The sequence below is a fragment of the Musa acuminata genome, chromosome BXJ1-6 (assembly GCF_036884655.1).
Source record: "Musa acuminata AAA Group cultivar baxijiao chromosome BXJ1-6, Cavendish_Baxijiao_AAA, whole genome shotgun sequence".
Lineage (NCBI taxonomy): Eukaryota > Viridiplantae > Streptophyta > Magnoliopsida > Zingiberales > Musaceae > Musa > Musa acuminata.
The window spans coordinates 13,268,586-13,284,252 of record NC_088332.1 but is presented as its reverse complement, the minus strand read 5'-3'; the positions used below and the strand labels follow the sequence as shown (position 1 = coordinate 13,284,252).

General features: G+C 39.1%; 2 protein-coding genes across 2 annotated transcripts; one reads left to right on the top strand and one right to left on the bottom strand.

Annotated features, from left to right (window-relative positions):
- Window positions 1–5,943: 5,943 nt before the first annotated feature.
- LOC135676389 (histidine biosynthesis bifunctional protein hisIE, chloroplastic-like) lies at window positions 5,944–10,189 on the bottom strand. Its single transcript, XM_065187516.1, has 5 exons — window positions 9,943–10,189; window positions 9,272–9,517; window positions 9,087–9,182; window positions 8,771–8,922; window positions 5,944–6,436 (listed from the first exon to the last, which is right to left on the bottom strand). The coding sequence occupies exons 1-5, from the start codon at window positions 10,105–10,107 to the stop codon at window positions 6,229–6,231; spliced, it is 867 nt and encodes a 288-aa protein (XP_065043588.1). The 5' UTR covers window positions 10,108–10,189; the 3' UTR covers window positions 5,944–6,228.
- A 422-nt stretch (window positions 10,190–10,611) lies between these two features.
- On the top strand, window positions 10,612–11,468 carry LOC135677723 (small ribosomal subunit protein eS27y-like). The gene is made up of 4 exons (XM_065190100.1): window positions 10,612–10,746; window positions 10,860–10,961; window positions 11,064–11,092; window positions 11,197–11,468. The coding sequence occupies exons 1-4, from the start codon at window positions 10,744–10,746 to the stop codon at window positions 11,321–11,323; spliced, it is 261 nt and encodes an 86-aa protein (XP_065046172.1). The 5' UTR covers window positions 10,612–10,743; the 3' UTR covers window positions 11,324–11,468.
- Window positions 11,469–15,667: the final 4,199 nt, after the last annotated feature.

Below are 15,667 nucleotides of genomic sequence, written 5' to 3'. Positions count from 1 at the left end.
AGGATTATTTAATAATTATTTTATATTAAATGATATTATATTAAAGGTTTATGGCTAGGGACCTAAGAGTAAATATTAGAAGTTTGATATAATTTATTAAAAGATTCAGATTTAAGTTTAAAAAAAAAAGAAAAAAAAAATAGTGGACATGTGTCACTAACTAACATAAGGTTGGTGCCACTTACCTTTGCTCTAAAGATGACACCTAGCCCCTTTCATGCATGCATGACACCTTGCAACTTTTGCATTAGCCAAAACCCAAATAATTAGATGAAGGGTTAAAGAAAACAAACCTGAAGAGTAGCAACCAACATGAGTTTGAGAGAAGAAGAAGAAGAAGAAGAAGAAGAAGAAGAAGAAGAAGAAGAAGAAAAAGAGGAGCTTGAGGTTTTTCATCAATTTTCTCACATTTGGGATTCAAATAATTTTAAGGCAAGTGTTCTAACCTCTTCCTACAGAATTCCTAATCTTTGTTTTCCTTTTAATTCTTCATAATGCAAAAGATTTCAGCTTAGTACCAAACCGTTCTTTCCTTTTGATACAAATCCATGAATCTGAAATTTTTCGGTAATCTGACCTCTATTCAATGTTTCGGTCATAACATTTTGTAATAAACTCTGATTTAGACAAAACCTATTCCATTTGAAAGTAGACTCAAATATCTTTATTTTGACACTAAGATTGAATGATTCGGAGTTTAAATGCCTACTAAGACTTCTGTTTCAATTAACCCTATAGATTCTACAAAATAGGGACTGAAATTTCTGACCTTCTGTTACTAAATTGCTCATAACTCTCTAGAGAAAATTCTGAACTAAGCAAAACTTAGTTCTTTGGAAACTAGATTCGTGTATCTTTCTTTTGACACCTAGTTGGAAATTTTGAAGTATGTTTGCCTTCTGAAACTTCTGTTTAAATCGATTCTATCAAGTTTGCAAAACAGGGATGATCATTTCTGACCTTCCTTTACTCTATTTGGTGTAACTTCCTGTTAAGAAATCAAAAAATTATAAATCTGAGTTCATCGGAAAATAGATTGATACAACTTTCCAATGACACCTATTTTTAGTGATTTAGAGCATATTTGGTCACTCAAACAATTCAGAAACTATACCATTCAAATCTTGTCATAATTGAAAACTTTGTTGGGATTTGCCTATTCAATTTTCATCCTATTGGAAAATTGATTTCTGCTAAATTCTTCTTCAATTGAGCTTTATATTAGTCCTTTGAAGTTCTTGTATTGTTCATCCTGAAATTATTGTATAACTGAAATTTATTATGTAATGCTTTGTTTGCATTTCCTTGTTTGATAAGGCACATGCATATCTTCGTTGTTCCGCATGTGTTTCTGATATGTGTCAATGTTATTGTTCATACTACCCTTTTGTACTCTGGTGTCTTGTGGGATATTGTGAACCTTTGCCAGAAATGGTAAAGGGAGTTATGCTTAGAGCCCGCGATTGCTCTGCCGGCCCCATTGACTTCACTCAGACGTGGGTGGATGGAGCTCCCAGACGTGGGAGACTTATGCTTGGTGGTCATCCAGAAATGGATGAATCACATTATGTATGTGGTCCCACAGCGCCATCTATGCTCATTGATATGATATCCAAAGTTTTGTTTATGAGTTCATATTATGCTTTGGATAAAAATGGAATGCATGCTACATCAAGAATGACATACAAGCTTGTGTTTATTATTCGGTTCACTTGTTATACTTTGAAGTGTTTCGTTTGTTATTATTATGCCCCCAAACACTCTTATACCTTAGGATATGCACCTAAATACTTCATGTGCCATTTGATACATGCCTAAATGCTCCCTTTGCCAATGATATGCTCCAATTACCTTTCCTCGATTGTATGAACAAAACGTGCTTCGAACGAAATGACATCGTAATTCTGCATTCATGATATCCAAAATGCTCCTTACATCTTTGCTATGCCTTGAAATTACCATATGTCATCGATATGCTCCTTATGCCAATGATATGCTCCAATTATCTTTCCTCGATTGTATAAACAAAACGTGCTTCGAACGAAATGACATCGTAATTCTGCATTCATGGTATCCAAAATGCTCCTTACGTCTTTATTATGCCTTGAAATTACCATATGTCATCGATATGCTCCTTATGCCAATGATATGCTCCAATTTCCTTTCCTCAATTGTATGAATAAAACGTGCTTCGAACGATATGATATTGTAATTCTGCATTCAAACAAAATATGCTACTATTTCATCCTGTATCTCTGCTTTGTATTTTGATACCTCATTTGTTTGAAAACTGTCCTCTTTGCTATGGATATGTTAGTCATTTGCTGAGCTTTATATGCTCACCCCGTTGCTATATAAATTTTTCAGGATAGCTTATTGCTCACTAAAATGTGTAAATTGGGTTGAGGCAGTGGAAGACTAGAAGATTTTGGGGCAAATATTTTGTACTTGATAGGTTGAGGTTGTATAAGTTCTTTTTGGGTGTAATGAAATATCAATGACAAATCTAGATTGATGTATCTTGTAAATATTTGAAAAGTACCTCTTATGTCAGGATTTTGGAAATGTTAAGTCTAAATTGTGTACTTATATAAATATGTAGTACATGTTGGTTTTGTGATTGCATTAATTGCCGTGCTTATGGATTTATGATATAGTTATGGTTTAGTTAAGTTGAGTTTTGGATTTTAAGAATCATCTAGTGACATGATGTATGATTATAAACTGCACAGGTCTTGTGAATTGTGGATTGTAGAGGTGAATGACTTGAATGTTTTTCTTAGTGACCTCAAATGTGTGATTGGATCCTGGATTGTTTGTTGAATTAAATATTATTAATCTTGAATTAGGTTCACACCTCCTAAATGAGAATTAAATTCGGGGGGGGGGGGCGTGACACATGGTACCGCAGAGGCGGGTCTTCCGGGCGTGCACCGAATTTTGCATCGGATGAAAACCTTGGTCATCAGCATATGGGGGCTGGGTTCCACCAAGGGAAAAGTTCGAATGCAAGTACCAGTGAGTCCCATGGGAGGGACTTGATCATGCAGAGGTATGATCGAAGCAGCTGGAGAGTTGGACTGCTCCAGAGTTCATATTCGCTTAAGGGAGCCCGACAAGTCAGAGGACAAGGTCGAGTAAGCGAACGTTGCTACCAAGGAAGCTAAGGAGAACAGAATCGGTGCAAACTCTACAACGTGATGGCAGAGGCCATGCATGGGAGTTGCAGTCTGTCTTTCCATCGACAAAACGGACTGCTTGGAAAACACAGAGGTGTTGAAGCAGGGGGTCGAAAGGGGCGAGGAAGCGACGATGAGTCCAGAGGGACTTAGCTACCCAAAATCAAGTATCAGTTAGAATGGAGGTGGACTCTGAAGAGTGCCACAAAGACATCTCTACTGATTGTGAAGAAAAGGGATGCAAATGCGAGGCGACGGATAGTAGGGCCATGGTACCGCAGAGGCGGGACTTCCGTGCAAGTCATTGATCCCTTGCTCTCACGGAGGGAGAGCGCTTGGTCGTGAAAGGGGCCGAGGAGGTGGAGCATGCAGAGGCAATCTCCAAGTACCAAGACAAGGCTGAAGGGCAGAGGCCAAGAAACTTCGTAAGACCGGTGTCAACAAGTTTCTCATCAAGATTACCGTAAGTGAAGGACTTCGGGTCATGCAAGAGTGCACGACCAAGGAACGAAGCAGGCAGTACGCGGTGCTGTACCTTTGTAACTCAGTGGAGTAGGCGGCAGGGTTGATGGAGAAGACGGTACAATCCCAGAGGTGACCTCATCTATCAGAGAATTACTCCAAGTTGGGGTGAAAACTTCCTGCATTCCAGAAGTCCAATGGCATTGAGAAGGTGAATCACAGTAACTAACTCTACGCAAGGAGTGCAAACACTTCAAGTGCTTCAGAAGTGTAAGCAAAGAGCAGGCGAAGGCCAGTAACCAGCTCGATGCATGAAGTACAACCTCGAGGAGGCGGGCGAAGTCAAGTAACCTTTGCCTTCTTAACTCTTAAGAGAATGGGCGAAACCGAGTACCCCAATTCTCTTATCTATCCAGCAGAGGAGCTCTGCACAAGTTCAAAGACCCTTCAAAGAGAATGGAAGACAATAGTTGTCAAATCCTCACCAACGGTGATCAGTGCTATTGAGAGTAGATTATCCGCTTCATTTCCCAACGAAATGCCAATCGAAAGCGGAAGTGATGCGAACCTACTTGGATGTGACAACTAACTGAAAGAAGAGTCAATGAGCAGATGTTGTGGAGGAAGGACCCAAAACTTCAGAAGTTTGCGAGGCGATGCTCGTTAAAGCTCCAACAAGCATCCACCCAGTTCAAGCAGCATGTGGAATTTTTGAGAGACTGGCGCAGTAAGGATGGTCTTTTCCTTCATTTGGTGGATCCGCAGGAATCAACAAGGATAAACACAACTCAGCCAACCCCACACTAGAGTCAGAGTCATTGGCGAGTTGAAGCAGCATGGCGGATCAAAGGTTCGACTACTCAAAAACAGCAGCGGAGAGCAGTTGGGAGCCAGGAGGCGCATTGCAGTTGGAGCAGAAGATTGAAGACTCAGCAAAGGCGAAGAGTTGCAGTGTTTATAAAGGCTTCGACGAGGACGTCGAAGGGATAAGTGGGGGAGAATGTCATAGACAAACTTCTAAACAAGATGTTGGATGTAATGCTTATGTGTGTCCGTGTCTTTTGGCATGTTCATGCCTTGTACAACATGTAGAGGGGCGGCCAAAGGCTTAATAGTCCCATTTTAGTTGGGTTGGTGGCCTCTTTAGGCTTGTAAATAAAGGTTGTGTCATGTGGATATGCGCAAGAGCTTTTCGGTCTGTAATGGATCATTTTACCCTTTGTTGTGCCACTGTTCGGAGCTTGTAAAGTCTGTTTGTAATTTGCATTGTCTATGAAGTGTTTTTCGGACATGTTTGCTTGTGGATCCCGATTGTGGCGTTCTTTCTAACCCGTTCTCTCTTTTGTTGGTCCTGAGGGACAATGGGAGGCTTCGGGGAGGCTGACCTTTGCGGACGGACACGCAAGGGTGCCGCACGACTTAGGCAAAACCAGCTAAGTCCGTGACAGCACGTCCCATCGTTATTACCACTATCAATTACCACTATCAAAAGGTAATATATCAACTGATGTATTGCTCATCTCTCTCACGCAATTGAACTCATTAATTGCTTAGTTGCAACATTTTGTTCCTGTGCTTCATTTACTGGTTGAAGTGTTTGGGAGACTCGATGGAGGCCACAGCTTGAGCTGCCAACGCACGCTGTGCGAGCTACCTAATTCACATCAACAACCAGTTCTCTTCGGCTGAGTTAGCTTCATCTTCATCCATCTATGTGGTATGGAATTCATGCATGAACTCGTTAGAATCAAACTCTATGTCTTAGTCTTCAGCACCCATTTCTGCTCTGTCAACTACAGTTATGAGGGCAATGGTTCAAGCATTAGTTTGGCATGGGTGAGAGCCACAAGCTGAGCTATCAACTCAATGAGCCGTCACGTTTGGGCACCTATTTCACTATTGCTGGCGGTTGAACCTCTTCTTCTTCTTCTCGCTCAGGAGAGGAAAACTTAGGTTCCACTGTTATCTGACTACTTTTTGTCTGCAACGTCGCCTGAGGAGCCATGAAGCAGCTGCGATGTCTCGGTCCGCTTCAAATGCCGCAGGTACCATAGTCTTGTGGGAATGTACTCTTGCAGCTGAGATATTTCTTTTTGCCTTTCGTCTCTCTATGTTCTTTTGTTTCTCATCACTAAATGAAGAATCAGGATGCCACTCCAAATCAATGGAGGAAATCGATTCATTGTAAGATACATAGTTAAGAGACAGTGTAGTTATCATCATCTCCACTTCCGTGAAAGTTTCAATGCTCCCCTCAATATATCAGACAAGTTTGCCTGCATAGAGCTTCCACATTTCTAACTCAAATTTAAATATGATTCGATTCATCAAACTTGTGGAAACAGATGGTAATAGTACATGGTGGGACTCTTCGATACAATAACCAAATGTCACAAATAGGAACCTCTTGGAAGAACAGGAAAAAGGAACATTTCTAGCAGTAGCATATCCAAACAAAATGGATGATAAATACTAGCCAAAACTAGACATGCAAAAGAGTATCAGCAAATGCGAGAAATGCAAAAGGTTATGCAGAATGCTTGCTTTGAAGAATAAAGATTCTCCAAGTCAATGAGTCGATTCAGCTTTATTTGCTAGGACTCTTTCGGCTGTTTTTCTCCTCGATCCCCGATTGTGAGAACCTTTTTCTGAGGAGTTCAAGGACCTCTTCCATTTTGACATCCTTCAGCTTAAGCAATACCATGGCATGGTATAGCAAATCGGCCATTTCAGATGCGGCACGAGTCTTGTCCTCGTTCTCAAGCAATGTCTGGACAAGTTCCCCTGCCTCTTCTCTGCACAATGCATAATCAAAGGGAAGAAATAGATTAAATCCATCGTTTAGAAACAAACTACAGAAAGGGCAAGAGTTTAGCTGGTATTAAATTATTCCATGGATTATTAACACAGTACTGATAATGAAATTGTCTCCATTCACATGAATTATTTATACATATTTCCTTACTGGTTTTTGAACTTTTCACAATTAACTATATAGTGATATAAGTGAAACAAACTCCACCACCGTGCCAAATTGTGGCTTATCAGTACAGCCATAGTAAAAGGGATCTGGAGCAGAGATCCATCACCAATGCCTCACAACTGGAGTCTACGGGATTTCTCATAAGCCTCTGATGCAAATTGCTTAACCATCAGCCTAACGATGCAACCTTTTTCAATTCATGGGCCTTGTATAATTGTGTCCAAACTCCTGTTGTATTCTTTCCTAACACATGTTGCTGTTTTCCAGTTCAACAAATCAACTTATCAAGTCACTGACATAATATGATACACTTAGTTCAACAAATCAACAAAATCTTATTATACCCCTCACCTCTCCCTCTCTACCCTTTTAACACATCTTTAACGCCTTTCCCTCAAAATTCCTCTATCAGATCATACTATAACAATGCATGAATTAGATCAGTTTGGTCTATTGTTAACCAAAGAATAATAAAAAAATAAATAAATACCACATGAAAGTATTAACAAGAGACAAGCATAAACCAAAAAAGTCTACCAAAACCACTTGAAAATATATAAAAATAAATTATGATATAATTTTTGGGTATTAATGATTCTTATACAAAAATTTTAATTGTCATCTGCTCATACTGGGAAATAAATTCTCTTCACAGTTGATTGTCATAAAGTTATATTTTTCTCTTTTTCTTTAGACAAATAAATTCAGGCATGCTAAAACATATAAATGTCAGGATACGAGAGTTATCCCTGGGGTTTCCAAAAGATCGGTTGGGTCTTGATCTGTGGCATAAAGTAGGTTTAGAAGCTTATATCGATCAGCTATAGTGTGTCTCTGCTGCAATCAGGTTATATATGTTAAGATAGAGAAGAATATTAGATAACAACAAGATAATCAGGATGTACATGTCATAGAAAACTGTCAATGCTAGTCAACCATGTTCAGAACAAACAAATCATATATTCTAAAATGCACCTGGTCCGCTTATAAATTAATTCAGAAACTTACTCGGGAATCAAACACAGATTCCCAGTGAATAATAATTGAACTTTTACTTGGAAGCACAGTCAATTGACAGAAGTGAAATATGTTGGTACATAAACTGTTACCCAAGTCTCTTGTATTAAAGCATGATGACCAATAATACATAACATGTTATATATAATACATAACAAATTATATATTAAAGCATGACTATTAAGACTTCATAATAACTTATCTGTCCCCTATATTATATATAATACTTCCACATTATTACTAAATTAACAAAATCAAACACCTGTCCTGCATCACACCCCTCCCCAAAAGAGAACACACATGATTTATCTCATAATTCTCATATTTTCTTTCATTGAGTGAGCTGCTTCTTACATTTCCGTAACACTTGGCTAATGAAAGCCAACTCAACTCATTCCATATTTATTCTCATTTAAGCTACTCAGAAAATAAGAATACAAATAACACACACACACACACACACACATAGAGAGAGAGAGAGAGAGAGAGAGAGAGAGAAGTCTGTCACCACTAAATCAGAAACTACTAATCCATTTGGTCCTTAATATTAGCTAGAAGCTAAAATTAAATCCACAACAACTGCAAAATAATCAACAATTTCTCATGGTCTACTCCTTTTTTTCTTCTTTTTTGCAATAGTAATGACATATATAGATCAAAGGAAAAGCACAAATTAACAGCATATTCAATCAAACAACTAGCAGGTTCCTTACTACTTTAAACTAGGTCAAAACTTTTCAAGTCAGCTTGCTTTCACATTCTGAAAGTGAATCAACCACTTGACAGACACAGAAATGACAGTTTGGTCACAGTGTAGCCGATGTGAATAAATTTTAACGTCACACAAAATACTAATAAGAAAAGACAACAACCAGCCATGGTGCCTTGACTATTTGCAGTTGGCTACAGAGATTTTTTTCCTGCAATCAATTCAGGGAAATATAACTGGTCAAACTAAGATGAGTTTGTAAAGTACTAGTCTTTGTTCCAGAATTAAGTTAAAACTTATTCCCAAGCATGGCAGCATGTACACACTGTATACTCAATTTTACAGGACCTTTAGGAGCTGTGTATTTGAGAGTAGTCAACACATGCCAATGCGATTGAAACAACGAAATCTCATCCATACCTGACTTTGGAGCAAAGCAACTGTTCATCAAGAAATAGCTTCTTTGTCCATGATGGTTTCCCATTAGGCAATGAATCAATTTCAAGTTTACGCTGTGAAATTGTAGCCTCCAGCGAATACAATGTCGTAGATGCTAGCCGATCTTGTTTGGACTATCACAAACCTTTTAGTTAGATAAAATTTGATGACCATATGCCAAGAACTATGAGAGAGCAGATTGCAACCTCTTCTTGAATTGCTTTAACTAAAATAAAAAACTAAAGGACAAACTAAATGCAGGATATAATAAATCACAAGGAAGATCAAGATCACAAACCTCTGGTTCATCCAAAAGATCATAAACTGATGAATAGTAACAGGTCTCAGCTCCAGTGTGGCAAGTTGGTCCAACAGGCTTCCCTAGATATATAATCTCAACAATGGCAGCAAATGTTAGACCTCGATAAAATCCGAAATCAAGAAAATTAACAATAGATCTTTTCTTTTCTATCAGAAGCTTACTGAGTCACGATCACAATCTAGAAAAATGTCATGGACATTGATGAAGTTCATCGAGGTCTCTCCCTTTGTCCACAAAGATGATCTCGACCGGCTGTAGAAAGTTGCCTTCTGAGATGCAATGGTCAATGCAAGCGCTTCTCTATTAGCAAACCCCTGCATCAAAATGGCTCCAGTGTCCACATTCTGTGCAATAGCGACTACCAATCCTTTGCTGTCCCACTTTACGCTGTCCAATAAGCTCTCCACCTAATAGATTTGTGGCCACACCAATAAATCAATGTAACATTTTCTTGGGTTGAAGAAACCTAAAATTCATGCTTATTATTACCAAAAATGTATTTTTTTAGTCTTTTCCTTTTCTTTGTGCGCAAATTAAGCTGCAACGAAACAAAACGAAAGACTCTCCAAGTTTCCTACTACTGAGAATGGAAGATTCAATTTTTACTTAAAAACAAAACAAAAGAATGAAAATTCGAAAGGCATATCTAACAACCCAAGAGATAGTCACACAACATAAGATACCGAGATCAAATAACAAAAGAATGAAAATTCGAACGGCTAAAACCTAAAGATAGCTCTCAACCTGAAGCGATTGAGACCACTAGCGTTGGATCCTAAAACTGAAATTCTACTAGGAGGAGGGTATGGAAATCAATGGTTCCAGTGATTACCTTAGGGGTAAGCTTTTCGGCTGCAAATTGAGACAATCGCTCGGACGACGAAGCGGCGATCTTCAAGCAACTCTTCTGGTTCCAGCAATACCTCCGATTCGAGAGGCGGCGATCTCCCGCGCCACAGCTCAAGGAAGAGAGACGGACGAGAGAAGCAGCCGCCATGGCAGCTCCTCCCCGACCAAAAAGATTGGGCAGAACACGAGACCGGAAATGGGACCTAAAGAAGCGCTATAGTCGAGCCCCCCTCCGACGTATGCTCCGCACATCGTCGACGCACGAATCTTCATATCAACATCGTTATCATACGCGAAGCCGACGGTTACCCGTAATCTTGATGATCCCAGCGCGCATGGACATCGAACGGTGGTCTATTTAGGTTTAATCCGGGTCGAACCCGAATCAATTAAAGAGTCGGGTTTGATTAAGATTAGTAGGTCATCTATCGCACCTGTCGACCCGAATCGATTTGCAGATCGGAGACTCGAATCAATTTAAGCGGTCCGGTTTGGTTCGAATGTCACGCACGTCGCAAAGATTAGTGGGCCACTTACCGCACCCGTCGAACCAAAATTGCGGTTCGGATACCCTTCTTGGGCTAGTGATGAAATATGCCAATCAACGCATTAGATCGAACGCAGGTCGATCCTACGGCCGATGCTTGTTCAGATTTCCTATAAAGGCCGTTTAATATAATGACCCCCTTCCTCCTTTGCTGCCGCAATCAGACGCGCGGTCCAAGAGTCAGACTCCGGTTCTAGGGTTCGTGGTGTTGCCGTCGCCGCCGAAGGCTTCGACGAGATGGTGAGTTCTTCTCGACGTCTTCACTCTTGTATCTGGTGAATTTTCTTTGCTTGTATTAGTGGCTTAAATTTCAGCATCAGTGTCGACTTCTCTGATTCGTTCTTGATCGTTAGGTTCTACCGAACGACGTCGATCTGCTCAATCCCCCCGCGGAGCTTGAGAAGAGGAGGCACAAGCTCAAGCGTCTCGTTCAATCTCCCAATTCCTTCTTCATGGTGATCCCCAATTTTTTTTCGTGAAGTTCCTCAATTTCTCCTTCCTTCACGTAATCTTAGCTTCTGATACATGTTTTTCGTTTCTCGTTTATTTTGTTGAAGGATGTGAAGTGTCAAGGATGCTTCAACATGTAAGTTCTGCATCTATTAAGTGTAGTTGATGGTGTATCTTGTATCCGTTTGACCATTATGGTTATGCGTCGTTCTTGAACCGATCGTTGCTTGAATGTTGCAGAACTACGGTGTTTAGCCACTCGCAGACTGTGGTGGTTTGCGGAAACTGCCAGACCGTTCTGTGCCAGCCAACCGGCGGGCGCGCCAGGCTCACTGAGGGTTGCTCTTTCCGGCGGAAGGGCGACTGAGCCTTCTCTGTAATCTTTCTTTGTTTCTTATGGCAAAATTTTTTACCAAACTTGGAATTAAAATTATGCTACGTTTTGGTATTATCTTTATCTAAGTGGTCAGCAAGGACAAGATATAATGCATATGATGTTTTATTGGAGTGCAGAGTAGAATTTGTTTGTTCCTTTTTCATATAGTAACTTGAATGTGCTTGCAGAATTATGGTCGTCATGATTGGATTGCTACAACAATTGTTAGCTTTTATTATTTGTCTTAGTTGAATGAGTAAAACCAACATGTCACCATATATTTATTTTGTATGCTCAAAAGTTATAAGCTACTTTTTTCCCGTAGTATATACTGCATTCATCATTAATTTTCTTAATTTTGAAAGCAGTAAGTGTTAGTCCCTCTTATTTGACCATTCGTCTTCTGATATCTGCATAACTACACTGCATGGTGGTGGTAATTTCTAGGGACCACTTACAAAAAAAGATGTTACTGGGTTAAAAAAGATGATATAACTTCTAGGTCTCAGTTTGTAATGTGTATAGTAATATAATATGTACTTCTGGCCTATAATTAGTTGGGTTTGGGTGTTCCCTATTAATATTCTTCTATGGAGTTTCATATATTGGTAATAATGTCTTTTTCTGCTGTTCAATTGAACATGCTTTATTGTTAGCCTAAGCAATAGCGTCCTGCTCGTTTAGGAGATTGGATTTGCTAGATTTATCTGCCCTGGAAATTAGTGTATTTTATGTGCAATGAATGGAATTGCTTGATGTTAATGACATCAGGAAGTATGACTATGACTACAAGAGATCTCATGTTCTCAAAATATATAGTTATAGTTGAAATTGTGTTTTAGACAGTTGGTATCACATTATCCTTAGAATCGATTGGCTGGCCAAGTGGTGTTAGGTTTATTATCTGTTTTTCTATTGGTATAGCTCGTGCCTTGCATTAGGATGAGTGCATGTTTATATTGGTTGATTAGCCACATTTGTTTATGCTTGATTCAATGATAAAGTCAACTATAATTTCTGACTTGGACAGATACTGGTATGAAGTAATTAGTTGGAGTCTTGTAAAACAATGACTCATCTGGAACATGGGAAGTAGTGCATTTTATTATATTAAAGCTGAAAATGGTGTTGTCTTGGGATCTCTGAAATAGCCCTATGATTTGGCAGACCTCAGCCTATTGTTTGCCAATCTGTCGTCTAATTGAATATAGTGGAGAATGTGCTTAATTGATCCTTGGTCTTATTGTTACACAGTTTCATGGTGGTTCCTTCTTGGGTTTCCAAAGCTAAACATATCATCAAAGAAGCTTTAGGAAACTTACTACAATGTAAAATTTTCATGTTAGTTTCTTTGAGACTTTATGTCTCCATTACATTGATCTTAACCAAGGTTTATGGGATGAGGGTCCTAGCATGGCTAGGTTATGCTGTTGTAATCTTGTGCTGAATTCTAATGTCAACTTATTTTAGGAATGTATCAGTAGTTAGGAATATCATGTTGCATATAATTAGAAATTCTGCTTGTTTGTGTTTCTTTTAGCTTTAAATTTATTAGGACTTCTCTTGAATTCAACAATAGTAAATTGCATCTTAGTCATATTATAACTCAATCCCTGGTTTTTGTGGAAAGTTTATAATGCTTCTTTGGTTAGGACATGTCTTTGGACTGGTTTATGATTTATATAAAAAGGGTGGATGATTTAATGAATGGTTAAACTATATTTTTTGTATAATTTTATATTCATTTTGTTGGTTTCAGATACCAACAAATTTCTTATAGCCTATTGTTTCTTTTTCCTCTTATATTTATTCTCTACATAGAACTTTTCAAAGCATTTCTCGTGATTTATTTGCATTATTATGTAAATTCTTGAACCCACCTGAATCCAGGTGGGAAACTGATTGGCTGTGGATAAACCTGAATACCAACAAACAAATTTTTTTTGTTGCAAAAGGGTAAGGGGAGTATATATATTTAAAGAAAGATAATTTATAATGTACAACAGCGGTACTGAATGGATAGTACCAAGGGCTAGTAATTGGTTTAGATTTGGTATTGTTTCTATTCTTTAGTTACGTGAGCTCACAGTTCTGTTTAGGTAGATTTAATCTAATGCAACAAGGTTGGCCGAGGCAGGCCACAGCTGTTAGTGTCTTATAGGCCATTTTGTGTGGCACTGAAGTAACAGGAACATTGTTGGCTGAAGAATGGAAGGTGATTTAGAAGATATGATGATCTTGGTCGTTCTTATTCACTAGTTATGAGGTTTAATTGGTTAAATGGGGATATAGGCTACCTTTGGGAATGTATTTATATTTTTAATAATATTTGTATTTTAATATTTCGAGTGTTTGATAAATAACATATTCAAAAGTATATTGAATATTATGTGATAAATTTATCTTTTTAATATATTAATATAAAAGTGAACATATATTTTTATTTAAATTAATAAAATAAATAAATTCTTCTTACAAAAAATTTATATAGTCCAGATATATAATAAATGTAAAATATAATTATATAAATAAATATAAAATAATTTTTAAAAATAAAGAAGTAAGATTTTATTTTATAAATAATGTCGATTGTTTTTATTAAATCATGTTGGTAATTTTATTATGTTAGATGATGTCATAAGGTACTTTAATCATTTTAAAAAAAATATATTAGTATATCATCATAAATATTAAAATGTTAATACCACCGTGAGATAATATTAGTATTTGTGAATTTGTAATGCACCATCCAGCTTAAATATGATTTTAAAAAATATTAAATATATATTTATATTTGTAATATGCATTTGAGTCTTTAATGCATATTTTAAATATGTTTTCAAATGCATGGGCTCTTGAACATTTCAAATCTGTTTTCAAATAAAACATGCATTGAAATGTGTTTCCAAATACCAGTGATTTAAATTTTATTATGTTAGATGATAGTGGGGATTCAAATCACAGTGATTTAAATGTGCTCTCAAATGCTGCACGCATAAAGGATAGGAGCGATATCATCAATTATAGAAAATGATCCCCACCATCCTATCCTTTTATGCGTGCAGCATTTGAAATCACATTTAAATCACTGTGATATCTAGTAATCCAACATCCAGAAACATAGGAGCGATATCATCAACTAGAGAAAATGGTCCCCACCATCCTATGTTTCTGGATGTTGGATTACTAGATATCGATAGAAAGCCGAGGGTATCAAAGAACTAATGACACTTCAAATCGAGGCTGAGCTGGGTGGGCCAGGAGTGATGGGTCAGCCCCAAGTCCGTGGTCGGTTGCTAGCTATTAATGGACCTTGTTTTGTATAGTCGTCGGAACGAACGATGCCGCACGGTCCACAAGGTTAGAGCTGGATATTGGAGACAAACAAGTGAAACCAAATAGTAACCTAGCCTTTTCGTAAGCAACAACCATGTGTATGATGGGTATAATCAGCAATGTCACGAGCTAACAAAGGTGTCAGGCTGTAGAACAACAAACGAAATAGCTGCATCCCCTTAAACGCATCAGATGGATGGAGTGTTTCGAGCCAATAGGCGCGTCATCTCTTTTCTCTTGGATACGATCATCAACGTGGATCCAGACAGCATACGACGCGGCCAGCGACTAGTGTAGACACACTCACCACCCCCACGCACTCATCCTTCCACGTCTGGCTTGCGGCCCGCGACGGAAATGGATCGTTCTTGAAGGGTCCCACTCGGCGCGCGTGTCGTGACAACCCTGGCACCATCACAAATGTCTTGCAACGGCGCACGCAACTTGAGGGCCCCGCAGGCTTTCACGTGGTTGGACTTGTGAACCTCATCCGCATCAGCGACCGGCAAGTGGAGGGCGGAGACGGAGACGGAGACGGAGACGGAGACGGAGACGGAGACGGAGACGGACGACGGTGACGGCGAGATTAGGATGGAATGGACTACCTTCTCTTTTGTTGTTTGGCTCTGCGACGAGGCCAACGAGCGAGGTGAGGAAGGCAAGTCACCTGCACACACTCGTGATACCTCGAGTCCTTCCAAAGAGTACAGCGGACGTTGACCTCAACTACAAGAGCTGCTCAGCTCGTCATGTCATCCCAGTTACATCACGTCCCTGTATGCATCCCCATGACACTGCTGACGCTTCTTCGCCTGCTCCAGCGATTAAAGCGAGAAAAAAAACCAAGAACAAACTTGTGACCGGGGAGTCAATCTTGGCAGCCACTCCCTGGGTCGGACGAGAGCACGCTGTGATTCGAACCGTGCAATAAGTGCCCCTCCCTCCTGGGCAGTCGGACGACCCCTCTTAACTCTCGAGTGCCCCACTTACCATTATTCC